Source organism: Falco cherrug, chromosome 4, assembly GCF_023634085.1.
Source record: "Falco cherrug isolate bFalChe1 chromosome 4, bFalChe1.pri, whole genome shotgun sequence".
Classification (NCBI taxonomy): Eukaryota; Metazoa; Chordata; class Aves; order Falconiformes; family Falconidae; genus Falco; species Falco cherrug.
This window is the reverse complement of record NC_073700.1, coordinates 20,892,633-20,917,985: the sequence shown is the minus strand read 5'-3', so window position 1 is coordinate 20,917,985 and position 25,353 is coordinate 20,892,633. Positions and strand designations below refer to the sequence as shown.

General features: G+C 42.7%; 1 protein-coding gene across 9 annotated transcripts in view; it reads right to left on the bottom strand.

Annotated features, from left to right (window-relative positions):
* CHL1 (cell adhesion molecule L1 like) overlaps nt 1-25,353 on the bottom strand; it is a 139,646-nt gene that overhangs the window by 35,379 nt on the left and 78,914 nt on the right. For 8 of the 9 annotated variants that reach the window (XM_055709838.1, XM_055709836.1, XM_055709843.1 and 5 more), the window contains 8 exons: nt 25,016-25,205; nt 22,899-23,004; nt 21,068-21,258; nt 12,218-12,340; nt 10,944-11,114; nt 9,139-9,186; nt 7,139-7,259; nt 3,853-4,037 (listed from right to left, as the gene is read on the bottom strand). In XM_055709838.1, coding sequence (XP_055565813.1) covers nt 3,853-4,037; nt 7,139-7,259; nt 9,139-9,186; nt 10,944-11,114; nt 12,218-12,340; nt 21,068-21,258; nt 22,899-23,004; nt 25,016-25,106 — 1,036 coding nt within the window. In that variant the 5' untranslated portion in view covers nt 25,107-25,205. The remainder of the gene's footprint in view (nt 1-3,852; nt 4,038-7,138; nt 7,260-9,138; nt 9,187-10,943; nt 11,115-12,217; nt 12,341-21,067; nt 21,259-22,898; nt 23,005-25,015; nt 25,206-25,353) is intronic. The other variant, XM_055709842.1, reaches the window with a different exon arrangement.

The window sequence follows — 25,353 nt, the reverse complement described above, 5'->3', positions numbered from 1 at the left end:
AAGGGATCGAAAATGGGCACCTGGCCCACCCTTCTGCAACACAGCAGGATCATCTACTCCTAAAATTCCCCTGGTGGATAGAAACCTTCACCTCAGCCTCCCATGATGTCTATGGCAGCACTACGCTTTCCCCCCCGACTAGAACAAGCTTTTAAGGTCTAACCACCTTCTGCCTTGCTGCAGTTTCAGTCTATGGTAACGGATGCTATGCCTAGGGAACTCTGTGAAGAAACCTCGGTTCATCTGAAGGCTGTTATGCCTTCCCCAGATCCATTCCTTCTTAAATTAAGTAGATCTATCATTATTTTTTTTTTCTTAAATGCCATGTTCTTGAGCTTTGTGATTGCCCTTGCTGCTTTCTCCTTTCTCCTGAACTGTCTTGAGGTAACCCCAGCCCTGATGAAGTGCATGGCATAAAACTGGTCAAGTCACATGCAGCCTTACCAGCTCTCAGTAGCCTCTCTTAAAACACTTTCCTTTACACTTTCCAGGACAATTTTTGCTTTTTCTGCAAGATTACTATTTCCAAGCTCTGTTCAGCTTGTATCCAGCATAACCTCCAGACTAGTCTAAGCAGGCATTTTCCATCCTCTGCTTATGAAGCCAGTTAGCGCTGCCTGATCAGGACTGGTTTGCACTTGTGGTTACTGAAGCCCATCCTTTTTATTCCAGACCATTTTTCCAATTTGTCAAGAACATTTCAAATTCTCACATCTTCCCAAAGGCTGGCAATCCATCCCACTTCAGGGGCATCATCGGCAGCTTCCGCTGCAGCTACACCTTGGTGTCTGCGGCCCTACCGAAGCACTTTCCCAGTGAAGCCCAGAACTACAGTTCGAGCCTGATTAAACCAACCAGCCATGGTTCTGCCTCACATTACTTTCATCTATTTTATTTTTCTCTAGATGAGTAATGAAAGTATTATGAAACATTACTGCAAAGGACCTTAGTTATTATATCATTACTATATTTAATCATTATATTGTAATAATTATTTCTATTAAAAACAGTCTGGGAGCCTCAGTCAAGATCAAGGTACTATCAGATCAGGCACTGTGATAGGGACAAGATTTTGAGGTTGTATGTTTATTTTATATTGGGCTTGACAGATTATATACAATAACCAAATACACAAACATTTAAAGTCAAGACAATTTGTAGGCTTGCTTTTCTGCTGCTTGCTTTTTTTTTTTTTTTTTGTTATAATTATCTCTCGTTCTAATAACAACAATGGGGCTTTTGTGCCTGCACCAATGTTCCAGGCCACATCTCTCCTTGCAAAGAGAGATTAAAATGCTCAAACAGTCAAGCAATTTGCTAGCTGAATATTTTTATATGCTTGGTAATAATTGCCTGAATCTTTGCCCTCAGACTCCTGTAGGATTAGTAAGTGGGCTGCATGCAAATATCATTGATTAAGTCTGTTATTTAGAAAGCTGGGGTATTGGTCTGAGATCCTCAAATAGCAGAAAGAGGAACAGAAAATTTGACAGAGTGCAGAAATGATAGCAAAATCCTGATTTACACACCCGCACTATGTTGGCGGTTAATAACTGAGATAATTTTTCTTCCATGTTTAATTTTCTCCTCCCTGCATACATCCTTAGAGAAGAGCCTGTCAGGTGCGAGGAAGCCCTACGTCAGCACAACCTCCCTGAAGCCCACCGAAATTAATGCTCACTTCCACCAACTCAAGATCTGCCCTTGAATGCGCACAGAGGAGTTGCTGCAAGAATGATGAACGTGCCCATCTCTGATTAATGATAGTGACATTTGCTGGTTAGAAAATCTAAAAGACAGTGTTTGGGCTCAATTTTACCTTGATACCCTGCATGTGAGGTGGCTCCTAACAGGAAGAATTCCTGTTGGTGACAGTAGCCATCATTAGCTACACACATGGAAAATGAATGTAATAGCAAAAGCATTTTTTACATTGCAATGGCTACAGTGGGATTATTTCTTTTTTTTTTTTTTTTTTTTTTTTTTAAGTACTTGTTTGTTAATGAGCAGGAACAACAACTTGCCAGAAAGCCTTCTTCCCTCTGGAGACTGGGGGAGAAAGGGGTCAATATTCTGAACTGCTTAATTAATGTTATTTCTCTGGTATTTTAGTTTTTGCAGCTCCTGCAATTTCTTTGAAGGATTCAATTTTTACAGCCCAGAAAATCATAGCCAGATTGTTAAAATATTCAGCTACAGCAGAGATGCTCCAAACCATCTGGAATGATTTCTAGGAGTCAGCACTTCCCCTCCATCGCAGCTGAAAACTTGCCATGCCCTGGTATCCCCCTCTGCCACGCTTCCAGGAAGGGAAAGAAGACTGCAAGACACAAGGTTGTGTCAAGTGAGTGGGGATGATTCATCACGTACTGGGAGAAAAGGCCTTTTCTCAGCTGAAGAGTAAACACAGAGCAGGTAGCTGGAAGTGCCCTTCCTCCCGTCAGGAATCCTTGTGACCAAGAGGGAGAAGAAGAACAGATTAAAATGAAGCGGTTGGCAGCCTCTGACAGTTTAATACTGCCTGGGATTTTTTTCTTTTACTTTGCAGAGCAGAGGTTGGAGCGTTTTTCATCAGTAAAGAGAAAATGTTTTCAGCAAGTTCTTCAGCTGTGCTTCAGGAGTCTCATTTTGAGGCTATTTATGGGCAGCATTGCTGAAAGAGTTGCAGTGGCACTGATAGTTCTGCAGGGCTCGCTTGTCTCATTTATTTATTTTGCTCCTGGAAAAGAGCATGTGCACCTGCCTCATGTGAAGGGCTCACACCTTCAGGGTTTGGGGAGAAGGGAGAAAAGAGGATGGAGGAAGAGCAGGCGCTGTGCACTTGTACCTGCATGCTGCAAGATGCTGGTTATGAAGGTATCTCAGCTGGCTTCATTAATCTACCTTCTTCTAGCAACAAAATAAATAAATGGTGACCAAATGGATGCACAGACACACCAGGTTCTTTGTTTTGCTAGCCTAGCACGAGCAGCCAGCACTGACCCTGTTCAGCCACCTGCACGCAGGCATGCCCGTGCACAGGGATGCATCACCCTACGCACAAGTGTGTAACACACACAGGTGTAACCCCAAGGCTATTTATGGGTGCTGCTAATACAGCACCTTTCCCAGCACACAGACAAGGGTGGGAACGGGCCTTGGATTACTTAGAGGGGTGACAAAAAGGGTCACGTGGGTCACATTTCAATTTTTTTAAATGGTTAAAAATTGGTTAAAAGTTTGGGTTTTTTTAACTTTGTTTCATACGTTTTTATGATACTTTTCAGGGGTTATAGAAACCAATCCTAGCTCAGGTTGTCCCATACAAAACTGACAGCAAGGGAGCACACGAAGGAGGGAAAGACAGAGAGGGGTGGTACCCTGTTTGCTAACTGTGTTGTTACAATCCTCCCTAGGCATTCAGTTTTGGTGGAAGTCAAAGGGAGGAAACCGGGCTCAAGGTACCTCTGATCTGGCCCAGCATGGCCATTTCCACGTTCTGTATGAACAAGTAGGATAATTAGATCTTTTGATCTGACATTCAGATTAATACAAGGCATTTATTTCATCAATATCTCTGCTTGACTAACTCACGTGTTTACAGCACCGAATCTGTTCAGATATTTGTACTCCCATTCACCACTGCATAGAGCCTTCATGGTTCAGGAAAAAAAAAGGTATTCTTTTGGGTTTTTTTTCTAAAAAGGTGCTACTTTCTGCAATCTTCCCAAAACTATAAGGCGGGTCCTTAGCTCTCATAAATCGATAGAGTTGGTTGAATTATGCCAAGTGATATTAGCAAAGGTCCTTGTCCACTTCCCTTTGACCACCTCCCTATTCAAAATCAATAAGCTTAGTAAAGCGTACTCAGACCTTCCACATGAACGTGGAACTCATGCTTCGCCCTCCCCATGGGGTTGCTGGCCGTGCACTGGTATGTTCCTTCATCGGCTGCAGTCACTTGGTCTATCTTCAGTATCTTCCCAAAATTTTCTGTTTCTGGTTCGTCCTTGGGCAGGTTTCCAGTGACCTTGACCCAGCTTAGATGAGGAGTTGGGCTAATAGCAAAGAGAAAAAAAAAGAAAAAAGAAAAAAAAAAAAGAAAAAAAAAAAGAAAAAAAAAAAAGAAGATATTTTTGAGTTCAATACTGGGCTGCTGTAATGCTTAATGTCAGCAGAGCTGCTGGACTTCATGCACGTGGTCTTCAGAGTCTTTCTGGCCCTTTTAGAACACTGGGGCTATACTAAGGGACTAGAGACCACAACCCATATACACTGCTTTTTGATTTGAAGGGCTCCTATGAGTAAGTTCTTCACAGCCAACACCAGGCCACGGCATGGGGCTGCATTCCTGGTACACGTGTTGGCACGGACTGCGGGAGAGGGACTCGGCTCATTTTGTCCAAGTCCAAAAGGGCACTTGAGGACAGACAAGGAGGTAAAGACTTCATTACAGTGACTTCACTCAGTGCCCTGCCTGGTTAGAAAGGTGGCCAACTGTCGGAGATGGCTGAAAATGCTCCTTACGTCTTTAGAAAGCAAATGGCAGGGACACAGAAAGGCAGGACAGGCTGTTGTCTGCACATTCCCAGCTGGGCTTCATGACCCTGACACCGTACACGACGCACATACACAGTGTCATATCTGCTTACTCTTTTGTCCATCTGTTATTGTGGCACAATGCCCAGACACAAGCTACTCCAAGCCTCGGGTACCAAGAAAGTAGGGTTTGCCACGGGCAGCGAGCACAACCGTGCAAATATCCTATTATTTCCTGCAAGAGTCCCTGCCCTGCTCTTGCACCACGGTCAGGCTCTGTGTTGCCTTGGTGTTACACTGAGGCAAAGCCCTCCTGACGCTGTCGTTTACTCAGAATATCAGTCTTCAAAACTGACAGATTGGAAATGTACTTAATTCCTTATTTTGCAGTTGGCTGCCCCTGATCTTAGTTACTTGAAATCTGGTTCAGTCTATCCGCTTCCGTGGTTTGTGGACATTTGGTGGGATGGATTGGCAGAGATATAGGCAAAGCTGATCATTTTTCTGCTGAAAATGGGAATTTTAGCAAATAAAAATAGCATTATGTTTTGATCTAAACGTTGCAATTTTGAAGGGTTTCAAGGAAAAAATATTTGCTTGATGATCAAACGAAGTACTTTGTCTTCCTTCAAAAGTGATTATTTAAAAAAAACTTTCTGTTTGAAAAGTACTTTTTAAAAAAAGTTTCCTGGGAAATTTTGAGTGAAAGAAAAATTTTTTTTATTATTTTTTAAAACTTTTTTTCCCAATAAACAGAAAGCCTTTTCTGGCTCTCTCTTCTTATACATGATATTAATTCTCCCACATGAAAATTCATATTTGTGTATTTCCAAGGTGATTTGCCTAGTAAGTACCTTGAAAACACTATAAACTCATAACTGTGGACTTGTGGAGGTTTGTGGGCCTGCAAATTAGCGTGATAGGTAGTGAAGTAGACAAGGAAGTTTCGCAACAGATACTTGGAGTGAATCCCATAGACACAAGGAATTCACCTTCTCTCAGGAATGACAACCAACTGCAGAGGCATCATCTTGCCAGCTTAAATGAGCAATGCCCTTTCAAGCCCACATGGCAAAACAAAATACCCTAAACATGTTTGTTCAGGCAGATGACTACCCTGATTCTGGAATTTTATAGAGGGGATATAATTGCACAGCCTTTAATACGAATTATCTACCTGCTGCCCACCTGCCTTCACAGCCCCGCAGCTCTGCCGTACAGCACGAGGAGACGATGATTTAAGTTGCCTTTCCACAAACAACTCTACCACGGATAAACCAGAAATGACTGTGCTTTCATTTGTGGGTTTAGTGGTTGGAGAGATGCTCGCTTTACCTATTTCTCTGGTGGCAACTCTTCTGGGGTGGACTAGGGCACCTACAAGCACACGGTAAAAACTGGAGAACTGGACTTTAGGGAAAAGCGGAGCTCACGGCTGCCCGAGCTACGGCAGCAGGAGCAAGGGCTGAGAGGGGCATTCAGAGCTTCGTCGTGAGGACCGCACTTAACATCTATTCAGCCATTCCCTTTCCTTCCTTACTTTTATTTCATCCTGTGTTATTTACAACAAGGACCAAAATTGTCCTGATTCCCCATCACCTGCCATCTACTTTAACCCTTCCCTATATTCTTACAGCAACCATCTCCTCATCGAGGAGATACTCTGCCGTACTTAGTGCAGCCAGATCCACAACTAGAGCTTGAGTAGTGCTGTAACATAAATGCTGACAGCAATAACCAGCTCGAGCTACCCTGTGCAGCACAAAGCACCGGGGAGGTGCACAGGAATAAGCCCAAGCAGGAAACACTGGAACTAAACCTGAAATTAGCTCGTTACCGTTTGTTTTAGGGGTCAAGCCAACACAGCTGACTCCAGTTCACTACTTTTACATAGCTGTGGGCTTTGATCCATGACATATTGTCATCTGTGGGAACATCATGGAAGGAACATCCTTTCCATGGAAATTCTAGGTGCGGGCAACCGGACCACAGGAAGTGGCCAGGTTCACATGCGCTCCTGAGCCAGCATCTCCCACCGCAGCTGGGCTAGATGGATCACCGATTTCCCTCCACGGGACTCTTCTTTAATGGATGTCTTATATTACATCACTCAAGAGCTTTGCTTTTAAAAACCCGAGATCTGACACAAGTAAAGTTCTAAATGATTCTTGAGCACTGAACCAAAACTGAATTGGCAAAACTAGAAAAGAAATATTACAGGTTGTTAGCCAAACCACAAAACCTGAGTTCTGTTGTTATTTAGCTTCTCAACATCTCAAAAGCAGTACTAGTGAAAAAAGTTTGATAGCAGGCTTTTTTTAATGTAACAGCAAATATATATATAAAAAAAATCAATACTTACCATGCTATGATTTTAATTACTTGTTTATAGGCTATAGCAGTAACAAATACATAAACGCTGCGTGCCAGCTCTGTACTGCTTTACAAGGAGTCTGCCTGCCTCAAAAAAACTTGGCAGTGAGGATCAACTTCAAACTGCATAAGGCAGTATATTATAGGTATATTCTTTTGTAGTTGTATAATTGTTAACATAGCTTTTTCTTTGTTCAGTTCTATTTCAAAAGGTGATTAAGTTTGTGCAGTATTGTGCATTACTCACAGCCCTTCGGCAATACATTCCAGGAGCAGGACACCTCCCTTGATGACAGTGACTGATGAGCTACTGCCAGCAGATTCAGGAGGGATCAGCAGTTTGGGTTTTCTTTCCTTGATAAAGTTTGCTAAAAAATAAAATAAAATGAAAGGTAAGAGCCTTTGCTTATTCTTGAATAATGCCACAAACATTACTTCTGTCAGAAGGTTTTTGGATATTGATTTTTAAATTTTCTTTTTTATTTATACAGTTTGAGACTAATCCAGGACTCTCCTATTTCTCCTGGTAACAGTCAGACCATGGCTACAGCGATAACAACAGGCAGCAGCACTGGTGAAGCCTCTTTTCCTACGGTTTCATGTCCTGCTTTATCAGCACTGGTTCTTTCCATCGCACACCTCAGCCACCCCTGGTACACCAGTCTTCTCAGCTGCTGACCTGCTCCCACACCACCTTTCTTAGCACCGTTCTTCTGCATTGCCTCCATCACCTTTTAGATATCAGATGAAAGCCCATCCTTCCTGACTTGACCATCCTACAAAAATGTCCTTCTTGCTATAATTATTAAATCTACAGTAATGGAGATACAATTTGTAAGGAAGACTGTTAAAATAATAAAACAAGATTGACCTGCATTTGATTTCAACGGACCATTTGTTCCAGCCTGCCAAACAATGGTTTCATGATGAAATACGCATGGAGTTAAATGGCTATCCAGTTATCACTATAATAACAATTAGCACAGTAATGAATAAGTCCCCAAATGGTACTAGTTCTTCAAAAACAGTCAGTTATGGATGATTTGGTAAAAGACTACATGTATCTCTCTGAACCATTTTATAAATTTTTTCTTCTGTCCCCTTGCTTTGTATATCTACAAATCTGTGTCACGAGCGCTCAGAGCTGCAGCAAAACACTTTGGTGCCTCTGGATACGCTCACACGTGTCCCATCTGCCCTCCGCCTCCCGCCGCCAAAGGCAGGCCGTCCCCTTTCCCAACTGGCAACAGGAGTTCAGAACATCTCTTCGAGGGAAAAACTGTTCTGTTGAGTGTCCGTCACTCTGCACAAGCCCTGCTTGTTCTGTTCGCAAGGCTCAGCCTCCTGGGGCTGCAGGGCTGATCGACCCCGACAGACGCCAGGAGAACCCCCTTCCCCAAACCCCCAGCACCTCTCCAGGAAAATGGGGCTGCCCAGGAGATTCAAACCGGGTGCTTCAAAAAACAGAGACTCTCAAAAGCAACTTAACCACATAAATCAGAGTCAAGAGCTAAATACAAAACCCAAGACTCCCATTTTCACTTATTTTAAACAAAATTAACTGGATGGAGAGTTGCAGAAAGAGCCGCTAGCTGCCTTCTGGCTTACCCACGTTGCCTGCCTAAACCTCAGCAGAGTGTTTTCAGGACATTGCTCCCCAAAAGGGGCACAGAGCGAGGGCAGATGTGAAGCCCCAGGATGAGCAGTGTCAGACAGGGCGATGCCGAGCCAAGGAGCGCCAGCTCCCACCCACTGCCGGGTACAGGGTCCGTGGGGACGGCTAACACACAGTGCCTAAAGCTCTGCAAATCCACACTTCAAGCTCCCCCCGGAGCAGCCCCAGGGTGACCCTTCGGACATGAATTTGTGGTTTCAAACAGTGGGTACCTAATGTCAGCACCTTCATAACCACCAGAGGAAGGTTTGGAGCATCCAGCTCTGGCTCCTGCTCTGAACTGGTAACACCAGAAACCCAGGACATCAGCCTCCTTACTTACATCACATAATGAAATGTGAATGCTCTTTTCTCAAGTAAGAAAACTAGCTCTTTGTTAAAAAACCTTCAGATTTCTGTCAGAAAGTACAAGATGAGCAAATTGCACTCCATGGACCACTTAAATCCATCCCATCACAATAAAATGGCTTTTGTGATTTTTTCTTTTCCTTTTTCCTGAGCAGCAGCTCACATTTTGTCCCAGCTGGGAGATTCCCAGTTTAAAGGCTAAATAACAGACGCATTCAACTCACCCTTAGTAACTGCAGCGTTAGGTGAGCCTGAGTCATTAGCATGCTTAACTGAAATAAATAAAAGTGACAACCAAACACAAACATGCATAATCGATATAGAATCAAAAGAAATAATAAATCAACCAAAACAAAAACATGCCCCCCCCTCCCCAATATCTGGCATAAAAGAAAGAAACGAGGAAAAAATATAAAGCAAAGCAATAGATGACCAACACATTTCTGAAAATACAAAGAAAACTCTTCAAAGATACATATTATTCAGTAAAATACTCCATGGGTAATACAACCATCATTTCATCCTAGATAGCTGGTACAATAACAAAATCACTTGGGCCTAAGCATCCACTGTGAAGAGATTTGATGAAATAATATATCCAGCATCCTTTTTCTTATTGCTCAACTTTTTTTTTTTTTTATATATATATATGTATTTTATACAGTACCTGTACTAAAGGCACTGCTTTGCCTGCACTCAGACTGGTGGCTGCGATGGGAAGGTGCAGGTGCTGAAGTGCGGTGCTGGGCCACCGCCAGGGCTATCAGAAGCCCCACAGCCCATCCCCACCTCACTCCTGCAGTCCCTGTGTGACTGCCTGTGGGGCTGGACCCATCGGGAAAGCCACAAGGCAGCAGCATTCCATTTTGGTATTTTTCTCACCATTGTTATCGCAAGATACAGTTTAAGCAAGTATCAAGATATTGAAAGCCATCATTAAACCTTTATCCTTTTACACCAACAAGAAGACTCTCACAATCATGTATTAAATATCAGGCTTTCGTTCACAAAGAAAAATCTCCTTGGCTTTCTGGGCTGCAGAACCCCAAAAGGTCAGAAGTGTTAGTGACACAAAAGAGTGATATGAAGGGAGCAGGCAGTCTCAGCGAGGGGCACAAGTCACACCAGAAACTATTACAGCCCGAAGAGATTCAGGCAAAGCACGATGGATCTCCAGCTGGTACCAGCTGCCTTCATTCCACTGGCTTCTGCTGGGCTTTGCTGGTTTCATGCAGCTGAGTGTGCCCTAAAAGGATGGGGTTTTGTGTTGGGTTTTTTTTTTTTTTTCCCCTGGGTATTTTTATTCTTTTCCTCCATTTCTAAGACTGATAGTTGTACATCCCATATATTTAGTGGCTTCATGCAGCTTGAATTAGCAGTTTGATACCACAGACGGTACCCTGGACAAACGACGATAGGACAGCAAACCCCACAGCCCCGGTGAGACTTAGGGGCAGGGAAAGTACCTGCAACCATCTTTTGTATAAGATCCTTGGAGACTACAGGAACATAACAATGTTAAATTAAATAAGTAAATAAAAACTGATGTTCCCTACACAACATTTCATTAAGGAAATGGAAAATGCCTCATGTCGCTACTGATGCTCCAGGCATCCTGCAGAGACCTGGAAAGCACCATATTTCCCAACCATGTTCTGCACCTCGATCAAACCAGGGCTGTGCCCAGGGAGGAGGTGGCCATCCAGGTCCTCCAGACCCGGTGAAGCCCCATCTATCGGTAACCTGCAAGAGAAGCGGATCTCCCCAGTGCATTGTTGGCTTTCACTGCGGGGAGAACAGCAGGAAGACCAGGGAACTTCTGGGACCCGACAGCTGCAAACAGCTTTTATCAGTTGAATTCAGCTCTTAGAGTAAGGTTAATAACGCAGGCATAAGCACAGTAACATGCATTTTCTTCAGAGAGAATCGCATCAGAGACACAGGACCACACATCTGCATTCGCTGATGCCTGGGGAGTTAAAAAGGAAAAAACAACAGAAATCAAGCAACTGCTCAGCCACAGACTTACAGCGGGAAACCTTCAGCGTCATTGGCATTTTCTGTACAATTGTCCTCAGCCTTGGAAATGCTGCAAAGCAGCAATAATCACTCCGACTGTCATTTTCTTCCACATTTGCGAAGTAGAGATCTCCCTTAAGGCTCATGGAGACCCTTTCATCTTGCGGAATGTGCTGCAAATCTAGCAAGAAAAAATAATTATGATATGGTAATGATACTGAGCTGGCTCACCAATGCGACTACTAATGCTCTCCTGCCATACACTCGCTTCCAGATACAGGATGTAACTTTGAGGCGAGAGAGGGAGAAGACTCAGCACAGCCCATGGGTTATTTACCAATATTCAACATACAAACCATAACGGAATTATTTTTCTGTAACAATATATATATTTACATATAAAATATGTGGAAAATAATGGTTAATGAAAAACTGATGATAAAAAAAATACTCAGTACAAAGTTCCTGCTCAGGTGAAATGACATTTCCAGCACCTCTCTCCGATACAAAGGCCTGTAATGGTGACACGCTGTCCCCATTTAGAGATGCCCCCCCACAGCTGGGCTGCCAAGTGCTTTGCTCTTCTGTAACTACAGATTTACAGCAGAGCAGTGTTAGTACGAACCCAGGCTGCTGCACTGTCTCATTGTTGACCCAGCCAAATGCAGGTCTGTGCTAAATACGTATGTCAGGAGTAGAGAGGCTGCCATGTGAGATCAGAGGTGTAGTCTGGCACCCTGTCTCTGCAAGTACTCGGTCAGCATCAGCAACAAACCCCGCGTGGCACGGAGGCAATCCGAGTTACTCTGCTTCACAAGAGCCAGACATTCCTGCAGAACACCAATGCTGAAGAATAACACAACAGAAACCCACAAGGAACTCATTATCCATACCTGACAGATATTTTTTTCTTAGCATCGTAAATCAACTATTAGTTTATGAAGAAAGGAAAACAGAAATGATAGAAATAATATATCGACATATTTTATCCTCCCTCCTGTAAATGCAGTAGTTCTCATTACTGGTAGACTCACTTACCAATACATAAGCTTTCTAATATCTCATATTTAATAATATATTGTGTCAATGCACTCTACAATTTATGCTATGTAAAAACATACCTGCAGTCTCAATTTTTCAATTTTGTTTTTCAATACCCAGATCTTTTTCCTAAGCACTTGCACAATTACCATTCCCATCAATTATGAATCCATAATGAAACTGCTCTGGAAGACAAATGTTTTGAGTCTCTGCATGTGAATTGTGTAAGAATTGTTTACTTACCGATATTCATCCAATAGATATGCAAAGGCGGGATGCCTTTTGGGGGGTTACAGTGCAAAATCACAGAATCACCATGCTCCACATCAAGAGGCTCGATTTTTTCTTTGGGGAATTTTGGTACACCTAAAAAAGCAAAGAAGTTCCTCTTTTATCGTTACCTTTTAAAATTTTGCCCTTTGCTTCCCCCTTAATATACTTATTAATAAATACTGACCTTAACGTCAGCCTTTGCATTCTCTGCCTCCAGTTACTACCATTATTTACAAAGTGATACAAAGTAATGATGCATTTTACTAAGCGTAAGAAACCTCTGCTGCATTCCTCATTCATACAGCACACAGACTGTAGTATTGAAACCTAGTACTGAACCGGATGGTGATGTTTAACCCTTGTCTGTGATGTCCATGAGCTTCACTTAGGCTTTATTTTAATGCATTTATTTTCAAATGCTTTCTATAGCTCCGTTGTGTGTATGGTGTGGAAGGGACGTCTCAAAGGCACACGGAATCGCAGCCTGAGGCCAAGACTGGTGTAAAGGACTGTGGGCTGATGGGTCGCAGGCTGTTCCCAGGAGATCAGAGACCAGTCTGGGAGTGCAGGATGTGCTGGGAAGTCTTAGCTAAAAAGCGATTCCCAAGAAGCCACTGCAAGTCAATGCAGGTGGGGACAGACATCAGGCAGCTATTCTGCCCTGTGCCTGGAGTCATCCCAATTCTTATCCGCCTCTAGAATCAGATGAAGCAGAAGTGTGGCTTGGAGACCATATTGCCTCCTCAGCCCCTCAGGTGTAAAACCTGCTGCGCAGACCCACAGAACTCCTCAGCAAGCTGGTCCTCTGGGATGCAGAGACAGGCTTTGCACAGAAGAACACGCAGGGGTGCACAAGGGCTGCACTATTTGGGCATAAATATAGGTTAAATAATTAATGGATCAAGGACTTGTTTAATCACCCAGAGCAGCAGCACTGATGCCAGCAGACTGTTCAAAGCCTGAACCACGCTTGGCAAACCTCAGCAACCTGGCCAGTCTCGGCAGCCCAAAATGCAACCAGAGCATATCCAAGAAAGGGGAAGCGGTGCTAGGCTAGAGCCCACGCCAAAGCAAGCACTGGGAGCCTGCAGCTCAGAGATTATTGCAAAGAATTGAGTCTGCAAAACATAACCACTCCTTAAACGACTTTAGCTAAGAGAGTTTCAGGGTTGATGTCATCTGCTTTCATTTCAGGCAAGTTCAAACTAGCAAAAGTTTCAGTTCAGGCAACAGCACATTTAACAGCAATTAAACGCAAATAAGTGAAAGCGTCCTGGCTGTGCAGTCAAACTGGCACAGCAAATATTGCCATCCTGGTGTTCAAGTCATGACAGGGAGCTCTGATAGTAAACTGAAACATCAGTGGTCCAGCAGCTCCGCAGAGTATCTGCAGCGTCACGCTGCAGGAGTCGGGCCAAAGGAGGAGGTGAGAAACGCAGGGCCAGGACTCCGAGCAGACTTCACACATTGTAGGGTTAGTAAACATAAAAAGAAACAACCACTATAATGCTGATTGCCTGAATGCAGACTGTGCATAGATTTTATCTCCAGGAGGATTATTAATACATTATGAATTCTTAGGAGAGGCAAAATGGAGCTAATAAGAATCGCTCACTCGGTAGGTGACATTTCAGATAACAAAGGCAACTACATATTCAAACCCAGTATGTTCAATAACCTGTAGTCTCCAAGCCCTGGAAAATATATCTGCTGACTTCTAGAGAGATGGAACATTTCCTAGCAGGACAAAGCCAATTCCTTGATCTTAAGCTTACTTATTCCCAAAAGTACATCACTCGCCCCAAAACTTTAAGAGAGCTGGATCAGGCGAGGGATAAGGGATTTCCGACTAAACCAAAGAAACCAGCAAACAGACTAATATTTAGATCATTCCTCTAGGACATTGGAAACTCTTGTTCAAACCAATTTTTTGCCTCATTTGGCACAACTATATCTGGGTCTCCCATATCCCAGGCGGGTGCCATAACCACTGGTCTTCTCAATCAATTTCTGTAGCGAATAATTACAGAACTGTACAGAAATATAGCAAGTCCCACCAGGAGACAGTGAAAAATCATGGTCTCAGTGCCATCAGCTGCAGCACAGACACTCGTCCCAGCGCGGGCCCAGATGTCCCCTCGGGGTCTCACTGGGGGAAGTAGTGACCTGAACCCAACCGTTCCCCCCCTCCAACAAACACTTGAACCCCCCCAGGTGCTCCCACGCTGCTTTGTTTTGCTTAGTTCATTGTGAAAGACATTGGAAAACGTTGATTTTTCCCCTTCAGTGCATGACTTTGAGCGTTTTGAACCCTTGAAGTTTTGCAAGAGAGGAAAACTCAACTTTTGTGATAAATTCCTGAGCCCAACCTTCCGACAAGTGTATCTCCTTGCTGGGGTCCCATCAGTCTCAAAGGCTAGAAAAAGAACTGCACTGAATTCTGCATGAGGAGATTTATTAGAACCAAGAAACTACTCCTACATTAGGCTTTGGCTCTTGCGCATTAGTCTTCAGTATGTATATGTAGCCAGAATTTCTATTTGTTTTCCCAGTGTTCCTCTGTTTTAATTAGTGGATATTCCAGAATCAATCACTACTGATTTGTGGCTGATCACAGAAACTATCACAGTTGAATTAAGCTCGAAAGTATCATACAAGATTAATTGTGCCATGAAAGTGTTTAATACTGTATGGAGTTATCAATGCAGCACATGGACACTGTAAAATTTACAGCCAATTGATCTCTTTGCAGCGATACCATTAAAACTGTCACGTCAATCTTTCATGCAATTCCCCACACACGGATATAATGAGAGAGGACAGAGGATCCAGCATAGCTCCAAGTGCTACCTCTCACATATCCATAACACAGGGGAGAACAACATTATTTAATGACTCCGACAAAGGCTCGCTGAACTGCCAGCAGGATGGCTCTCATGACACAAGCAATCAAGTGGCATGGATGAAACTGCCATAGGGAAGATGAAAAACTGCACACCTGACTTCTGTTACGGAGACATCTTCTAAAAGCCCACTGTGACACGTAAAGCTCTCAAAACACTCTTGGGAAGGGCTTCGCTGCCCAAGTATTACTTCCTGACACGGCTGCACCGTGAAGGCTGTACCACACTCCAGCCCCAGAATTTCAGTGCTTTACCAGCGTGTAAACCCTGGAAATGGAAGATTATCAGTGTCCAGAGTCATTTGTGCAAGGAACCAGGCTCTGTTTAATCCCTGGGGTGACTCAAAGTTCAGTGAGTGAACTGTGCTTCGGATTAGGCTGAAATACCACTGGCAAATTAGGTTGGCCGAGAGAAATTTCAGGAAGGAGCCTGGGGCACCCCCTCCTCCTTCTGAGCTGTTCAGAAAATGCAGCGTCTCAACAAAAAGCAAACAGGAGGGAGATTAGTACATTGCAATATCAAATCTAAAATTGAGTTGAGCAGTATGGATTCAGAAATACGACAACAAGTTGGGGTGCTGCGGTCCCCAGCAGGGCTGACAGGTACCGACCGGCACACTTCGTCCTGCAGCTCAGTTTTTGCCCTGCTGCTGGCTACGGTGACTCCACACAACTGTGACTGTATCCAGTGTGGCAAATTATACCAGTTTCTATGAGAATGGAGCCCATCCAAACGGCTATTTCACACGTTTCTGGGTGAAGCGTTGAGAAATTTAACTGCAGGAAAAGGGTTTCTCCAGGTAACTGCAGAAGTCCTTGAGAACCCTGTGTCTGGTTTCTACCGGTATCTGGTGTAAAATGGGAGCCAACTCATGGCAAATCAGCAAGTAGGAAATATTTTGGGAAACTCTTGTTGGAAAACATACACCAGGTCTGTTTTTATAACCTTCTCTGCAGATTCTGCTGGAGATGTGTCCTGGGCTAGATGGACACTTAGCCTGACCCACCATGGATATTTTTTACATTCTTCTATGCAAATAAATCCTTAAAGGATGTAAGAGCGAGGGTAAGTGGGAATAGTCAATAAATGTCCATATCCTAGAAATTCCCAGCTCCTCAGACACCTTAATTACTAGCTGACTGATTTGTAATACACGTCTATATCTTGTGTATTCAACACATCATATCAAAGTATCTTAAACGTGACTTGCAGCCACTGACCACATAAGTTGTACTGAATGCAGTTGCGGCAGCTTCCAGTACTCATCTCAGTGCATCAATTGATATTCTGATCCATGTAGCATAAGCAGTAGTTAAATCTGTAATTTTCATTGCAGCCTTTGAACTGTTTATGAGATATGATCCTTCTTATTTATGGATTTTTTTAATTGCTGCATTAAATTGAAAAAGTTAGGAAAGTCTAGCTGTCAGGAAGACTGTGGCTGTCAGTCCACTCTCTCGGAGAAGCTTTTATGATGGATGGATGGATGGAATGGATGGGTGGATGGAATAAAGTGATGGTCTTATTTTCTGTATAGATCTCTGTATCGCCTTTTCCAAAACAATGGTTGCTGGCAACAATCAGAGTGATCCCAACAATGCAGATGGCCAGAAAAGCTGTCAAAGGTTTGGGACACTGGTTTAGGAGGCAAGAGGTTTAAACGTAATTCCCATTGTCTGCAAAGTCTCCCTGAGTTCCTCTCTTGTGTTTCCTCTTCCATAAAGGGAAGACTGAACACGTTCACAAAGCGTGTTACTGAGACCTACTATTGTAGTATTAGCACAATGTCTCTTAACGATTTCAATGATTTCACAATATTCAGATCTGTTGGGGGTTTTTTGGCTTTTTTTTTTTTTAAATATTAACACATGTTTTGCTTTCTTTGGGAATTCTAGAACTAACACCATTGGCATAGCGCTGGACAGTTTTATGTTTAGGCTATGTTCCATCCTCAAATCTTCAGTCTTTTGGAGCAGCAGCTTTGGAAATACGAGCATAAATCTTAATGCAGTCTTTTACACTACAGTTAATTAAAGAAGTCTAAACTGTACTACTTCTCTCCTTCCTCTGGCATTGGTCCTACTCAGTAATTCAAGCAACAGATTCCCTAAATACAGGAGGAGGGTAGCTGAAGTCTGTGTTCTCACCATTTAAATTCATTTTCATGCTGCATGTATCTTGTAACAATCTGGACTTTGTAAACCATGGAAACATATAAGAGATCCACGGACCCCATTCTTCCCCACTCTCCTTAATGTCATCATATATAGGGGAGGTGTGGCATTTTCATTATGTATGTGAGATTTAATGATCATTTCTGCTGACATTTCTATTGCTTTCCTGGAACGACTACTGTGAGTAAACAATCTTTTGTTCTCCTTTTCAGCAGCAACCTTACAGACCCAGTATTCTACTACTCAGTGTAAATGTAATTTATGAAAAAAACTGGCCTAGTCTGACTTGCTAGGTTTTTCTTCACTTCATTGGCATAGTGACTTGCCAAGTAGCTTACATTTTACTTGAATACAGCTGGCAAAGCACTACCACCTCTGCATCATTATCATGAATGCATGTAGTGATCTCACATGTACCAGTCTCTGCTTCAAAACCTGTGGGTGAATAGAGGTAATTCATCCCAAACTCTTCTGTGTCAGTGACTGCCTAATTTACATCGGATCTGTGCACCAGCAGCTCTCTTTCACTTGACCACAGTTGTAGACTATCCAGCACTTTAGAAAACCAAAGGTGTCTCTCTGAATCCTGATTGAATTTGCAGCATCTACATTGCCCCATTAAGTGAAAAACTTGATGGCAGAAGAGTGTGAATAAAAGTAAATGTGCTTTAAAAGGTTGTGGGAGTTTGGTAAATCCCTCTAATGTATTATCTGTACCATTTACTTATTTTCTGGATTTAGGACTTTGCATGTATTAGCACTGAAATTTCTCTCATATCTGATATCAACCATGTTTGCAACTTCTCTATTAATTTGTTGCTAACTACCCCTAGTATATTTAATATCTAGTCAAGCTAGTATAGACTATTTTTCTTTAAAAGCAAAAAATATCTGCTCTGAGTACAGATTCAATAATCCCAGACACAGACATCAACTCATCCTGGTTTTACATTTTTAAGCAATTTCTTTAGTTCAGTAGCAATGGAGTATCAGAACATTCTGCTGCTGGAGGTGACATACTTTCACTGAAACATCACACTGAGGTCTTGACTCCTCTGAAAATTAATGAGTCTGAGCCATTTTGCTTAAGAGAAATCGTATTAACCCCCACTGCCCTGGCCAGAATCCAAAATGAATAATTATGTCCTGTCTAAAGCTCTGAGTAACTGCGTCACTCTCCTGTTCCCGCCTGAAACTCCCGTTGACATCAGCAGCACTGTCCTACCTGTGGAGCCAACTTACATCATTAGTTCAATAAACTTCAACTCACTGTCCTAAAATTTTGTGCAGCTCTCCTCTGCTCAGGAATGCTATTCTCCTAAAGCAACTGCAAGTTAGTAGAGACTAAACCATACAGCAATAGCTGTAATCTTGGTAATTCTTCATCAAACGCAAAGCTTCTGCATTAGAGAATACTATGTAATACAGTGCAACATTAAATGAATTTCCCAAGGGGGGAAAAAAAAAAAAACCCAACATAAAACTGTCCGGAAGAAAAATAAATCATGTCTTTCATGAGGAGCACTCCTAAAAATACATTCAGATAGCATCCTTAGGAGCCCTCTCCCAGCCCCTGCAATGTGTCTTGTTTTCAACGTGACCACAGCACCACGACTCTCCCACCCCCTGCTATGTCTACAATGCTCCTCAGGATTATTTCCTATGGAGAACACATGACAAAAATGATTATGCATGTTTCTCACAGCCCATTTCATCCGTGTTGACTTGTTAGAAGTAGGTGTTGTAGGTAGCCATCTCCTGTCACTGCAAAGGCTGAGAAGACTGTGGAGACACCCTCTGTCACGTGGACGTACCAATTCCACATGGGCAAGTGCTTTCAGATCTCCTAACACCAAAATATTGTAGGAACCTGGGAATGCAGGATCTAGTCTGAAAAATAATTCCACTGCACTGCTGATTCTCTGCTTCTTCTATGCCACCCAACTACACCACACAGTCTGCTTCACTTTCTCATCCTGCTCTGTGGTGGAGCCAGGGAAGTTCCTCGTCCTTCCTACTCATGCTAGGAAGGTTCTGTTTCAAGTTTTTCTTTTCTAATTTCATACATTTTGATCCTGAATTTAAGACCAATTGTGTGTTCGCCTTCCCATGTTACTTCCAAACTACAAGTGCCTAAATGCGTTAGTACAAAGCCAGTTGTATCAATGCTGTCCTAATCAAGACCTTGAACTGGGTACCAGTAAGTTTCATCCCACTCCTATAAACCTGGTCCTTGAAATCACCCATTTCCCCCTCTGCCCTCCCTCTGTGCTAAGGATGGAAGGGCAAGTTTCTAGGATCAGTCACTGTCACTACTATGTTTTTGAGCTCGTTTCTCATTCCATTCTACGCCTTTAATATTCTCCCCATAAGTATTTATACCAAACCCTGAATGCTACTGATATCAGCCTAACGAACGCGCAGTTGACTGGATCACTTCCCCTTCAGCTTTCAACCATCTGCATCGGTTTCTATTTTGCAGTAATAAACTGCTATTTCTTCTGTCCTTCCCCACAGCTTCTGATTTCATGTTCCTTGCTCTGAGATGTAGACCAGATTGTCCTCCCAATTTCTGGGCACTCAGTCACGGCTGCCAAGCTGAAATATTACAGTCTTATGATACTTAACAGCATTTGCTTTCCAATAAATGTTTGGAAAGCGAAAGCATCACATAATTCCTAATCCTTTATCAAATAGACTTCTCCAATATTAGACAGATCACTAAATTTAACTCCAGAGACCCCCCAAACTCACAAGTGTCTTTTACATCACTTCCCCAAAGTGACCTGACTCAAACCAATTTTGTTTTCTTCCTATTCCTTTATTACCCACTACATTTTTAATATATTTCTAACATTATTTCACGATCTATGCCATCATTGCTACCTTTCATGAACAGCTAATACCTTTCAATAACTGTACTGCTGTTAAGACAGCTACTCTGCCATTTTTTCTGCTATTTGTTTTCTCTCTTCAAATATTTTAATTTCTGTATTGTCAAGATGTGCTGGCATCAGCTCACAAACAAATTGTCTCTGCTCAGATTAAGTAAAGAATTTACCAGACTGCAACTCTCATCAATATTTATGCTTTCTCCTTTACAGAAAGAGAAAAGAATTAGAAGTGGAAGCATCACAAGAGCAAATAGTGTCTCTAAACAAATATGAATCAGAAAAGAATTCTTATGGGTTTTAGGGCAAAGGCAAAGCAAGTGCTTTATAAAGGCATTTAAATAGTAAATCAAAGCAAATAATAATTTTCTGTCATTGAACATTCAGCTCTCCTGAGATGGCTATTAAAAAACTTACACTAATTTACCCACTAACCCACCCTCTAGAGGCAAAGTGGGATAGACGATTCTCAGCAAGGAAAAGTAAATAAATGTTTTCCAAACTAATGTTTCTGGGAAAACATATACATAATCTACCCAATTGACTTGTATTAATTAGAGTTGGTGAAGGAGTGTCAGTATCAGCGCTTGGAAGCCTGTAAGGCGTTGATAATCCAGTGGTTCTGTCTGAAATCCTGCATTCAGATTTGGTTTCTGCCCTCAAAACCAGGAACAAAATAACATAATGCCAGGGAGCACACAGACTGTTTCCTTCCAATAGTCACTGAATAACAAACTGTGTGTGTTTTACCATACACCAGCCCAGAAACTAGTTCTTTCCCATTTAATTTGAGGAAACACAGTTTTTGTATTAAAAAATCCAAACCAACCAAAGCAAAGTAAAAGCCCTTACTTGGAACAATTAGCTCAATTTCTTCTGACATGGCAGTTCCCAGTACATTGGATGCAAAGCAACGGTATTTCCCTTGAAAACTGGTGATGATTCCACGGTTTTGAATCACAAATGTTCCAGAGTTGTTAGATGCAACTATCCTCGGGTCAGATAATAAATCGAACGGTTTTCCATCCTTTGTCCAGTTAAAGCTGAAAAATAATACAGGTGTTACAAAGGACAGGTCACAGAACAGAGCACACTGTGGTACAAAACTAGTGGTAAATTGGGTCCAATAGTGTACTACTAAAATGAAAGGGAAAAATTGATGTCAAAGGAGAGAGTTGAGTGATAAAATGACCACTGTGCTCCTATAACTTGTGTAGCTACTGGGCATGTCTCTCCTATCGGACACTTTACATTTGGATAACTGACTGTGACATGAGATCAGAATACAAAGCTTAAGGCAAGGGCAATAAACAAGAGAGACTGTCTGTGAAAGCAAGAGCCACACAGTGAAAGGAAGTAAAGGTTTGCAAAAAAAGCTCCTTCTGTAGGAGAGTTGGTACTTCTACCAGCAAGAACTGACAGGAGCTCTTTCCACCATCTACAGCAGACACCACGGCTCAACCCGGTGCAAACTGAGATGACTCCACTGAGTTTCTCCTGGTCTTGACATAGAATCACTTGTAGCTTTGATGCTACCGGGGTGTGATTCCAATGAATGCTGAAGTACTGGTCATAGTTTATCTATCTGGAAGTCTCAGATGGACTGAGATTGGGCTAAACTGATCCAAAACCCAAGACTGTTGGAAATTACAGTATAACATGCATTTAGTGGAAGACGTACCTTTTTCAACATTTTGCAGTGTTTTAAGAGAATACATTAATGTCAACAGAAACTTATTTTTTAGCACCTCACTAGTATTGGCAAAACTGCCTTGTTACAGTATGGAGGGGAACACAGGTTCCCACCGCCTAATCAGCACTACCACATTTAAATATACCAGAAAACTTCTCATTGATCCACTGAGAAACAGTGAAACAAAGGAGTTTGTTACTATGCTACAAATCTCTGTTCAGAGCTCAATTAAAATGATAAAATCATCTTGATATAAAGTAACAACTGCCTTTTTAAAGCAAGTTTAAATTATGTCACAGAGAAAGAAGGGAAGGATTAAAGTGTAAAAATGACATGCAAACTAGCTATTAATTTAGCCCATACATCAGCCAGTGCCAAAGTCTCAGGAGGAGCTTTTACTATGTTATTATTACATTTTTGTTAATCACATTTTCATTACAAATCTTTTTCCTTTTTACAGTGGTGTAAAACACATAAAGCTTTGGCTATTTATTTGAGTAACTCCTTATGTGTATATCTGAAACCACCACAGACACGATGATGTTAGGTACAGACAAGGCATCTGATAAAATGCAAATGTGATCTCTGAATACACGGTTTCACTGGGTTGGTGGTTTTAGGGTTGCTGCGGAAAAGGCAGAAGGGCAGCTGGGACCCTTTGACTACCCTTACACACCTCCTATCTTTTGCAGCACAGCCCAGGCAAGCCTTTTTAAATCACGGGGTGAACGTAGCACATGGTAGAGAAACAAAACATCTCCTGACAAGAAAAAGGCATGCTGCTGTCAATTCCCAGAGCAAGCAGAAGAGAAGGAGCAACAAAAGCTGAATGACCTCAATGGAAATGCAAACCTTATTGTCGCCTCACGATGATGAGCAGGTCACTGCACCTCAGCTCTTCCTCCCCTCTTCAAAACCAGAACAATGTTTGGCAAAGGTTAAAATCGAAATTAATTGCTGCTTGGTTCTACAGGTGAAAGCAGTACTCACGTGGGCTGTGGGTTTCCTCTAGCTTCACATTTAATTGTGAAGTCCTCATCAAAAGGGTAGGCAACCTGGGTGTGAGACTGCTCCGTGATTGTTGGAAGCTGTGCAACTGAACACAAAGAGGTACCGGGTTACAGCACCATCACAGCCAAACCGCGCTCTGCTCAGGCCCTTTCTTGGAAAGGGACAATGTCAGGATTGCCAAACTCCTGCAAACGGCTGCTCAAACAGAAACCCCAAAGGATGACAATCATCATCTTTCTGGCATCGGCACTGCTCTCTGCTCCCCCAAGTGACCAATGCCATGGCCTCAGCAGGCAGGGGACAGCTCGGCAACATGCACCGCGCTCTGCCAGCCGCCCACAGGCATCGCCTGCACGCGAGTCCACGCATGGCCAACCCACCCAGGGCACGGGAGGGCTGCAGCCATGCTAAAGCTAAAGCCAAAGCCAACGTGTGGGTGTGTGGGCCGGGGAATCTATTCAGTGGTGGTCAATAACCAGCTTTTTAATCCAGGCACAGCTATACACACATGAAGAAGCAATCTGCTTTCTCCATCCTCGATAGAATTGCCAGGAAATCCATCGACTGCAAAGATGGCTGAAGTCCCCCTCCGGGGTGCAGTGGGGGAAGAGCTGTTTCCAGTCACATGGCCACACAATGATATTTCACTATTTTTTCAAAGGGCATTACAGTGTTGTGAATGTCTGTGTAACAGAGCCACACAAGGGTAAATGCCTCCTGCGGTGGAGCTGGCGATAACAGGATCACCACATCCGTATAAACAGCCAGGAAGAAAATTCATCTGCTCTTTGGTTTCTCTTTCAAGACCAGGAAACTCAAAGCTGGAGCAAAACGTGGTGTCTTGCCATACCATGTGGTCTCAAAGCTGAACACTTCGAAGCCCACCAGCTTCACTGATCAGACATAATTCCTTTTTATTAAAATATAAAACGCTTCATTAAAGCAAATTAAGGGCTAGGTGGCTCCCCTGTGTAGGTATATAAAAGCAGTGGATGCCCAGACACTTTGCCCCACGCTTCACAGTCACAGCTCCCCTTGTGCTTTATTTAAACACAAGGAGCCACTGCGGTACCTTCCTCCAGAAAAACCTTCTGCTTCCAAATGCTGTTAAACAAGTTTGGATAGCTTTAGAAAAATACCCTGGAAACCTGCTTGGTTGCCTTCTCCTTTGCAGCCAGGGCTACTGGCAGACCCCCAGAGTGCTAACAGCTCATGGCAGGTCCGCTTGATGCCCTGAAACTGGCCCGTGTCCTACTCTGAGGCTACAGCACCCAAAGCCCTGCAAAGAACCTACATTTCTTTTTCCTGAGGGTTATTTATTTGTTTTCCCCCACTGTCATTCTTAAAACCCAAATATTGCTGCATTTTGCTTTGTTGTGGTTTCCTGCCCCCCAAAAAGCAACCTGTAGTTTGCAACCCTCCTGATCCATTTACATTGGAAAAAAACCCAAAGCCTGGGAGGTCTGGGCTGTACTCCAGACAGTGGGGTCCACTGGCTTTCATTGCATTGTCCCCCACGAGCTTCATCCCGTATTTTACGCGTGTCCTGAAACCACACCAACCATGTAAAACAGGCAGTTTGAATGCATCGCAGCCGGAGAGGGATAAAGGAGGTGCTCCCCGGGGCGGTATGCAAGGCGTAGGAAATACTTCTCTGGGGACTAATGTATGCCCTGAGACATACACCTGCTCCTTTTTCAGACCGAAATGGCAGGTTGCAAGACAAGTAAGTAAGGGTATCTGTACATCAAACAATCTTCCGGGAGATTCAGAGGCAAAAAGGCAAAATGAGGAATTTATGTGAAGGACAAAACCAAATCCTCAGAGCTAAGCAGTACGTTGGATCACAAACACCAGGTATATTTTATTAGACAAGTTTACTGCTATGCTTAAACAAGTCCATACACAGTAGCTTACATTTTTATCACATCTGAATTTCCCAAAGGCCATGTTCTGGCAGAATTAAATTCAAAATGGAACAACTGTAAAGCAGGATTTAATTTTTTAGTTTGGGGAAAGGTAAAAAAAAAAAAAAAAAAAAAAAAGAAGATACCAAAACAAAACGGCAAAGTGTTCAGTAAATAGCTACAACTCACCTGATAATGGTATTTCAATAGCTGCTGCCAAACTCAATACAAAGAAAAACAGGCATATGGTGATCCCTTTTGTGCTTAATAGCATCTCCATCACTCTTCTGTAAACAAGGAGTCCAAACAGAATGAGAGATACCTTATGCTTCCTCTCACCGTCACTTCAAATCAGACGTAAGGATGTGAAATGGAAAGTCTAGCAAGGAGAAGAAACAGCCGTATCAGCTTATAATATTAACTTAGTTTTAACAACGTTACTGAATTAAAGCAATACTTCAGGATTCGCAGCTAAACTGCAATTTGCAGTAAGTGGTAGAATTTCCTCTCCTCTCTTCCCACCCCCT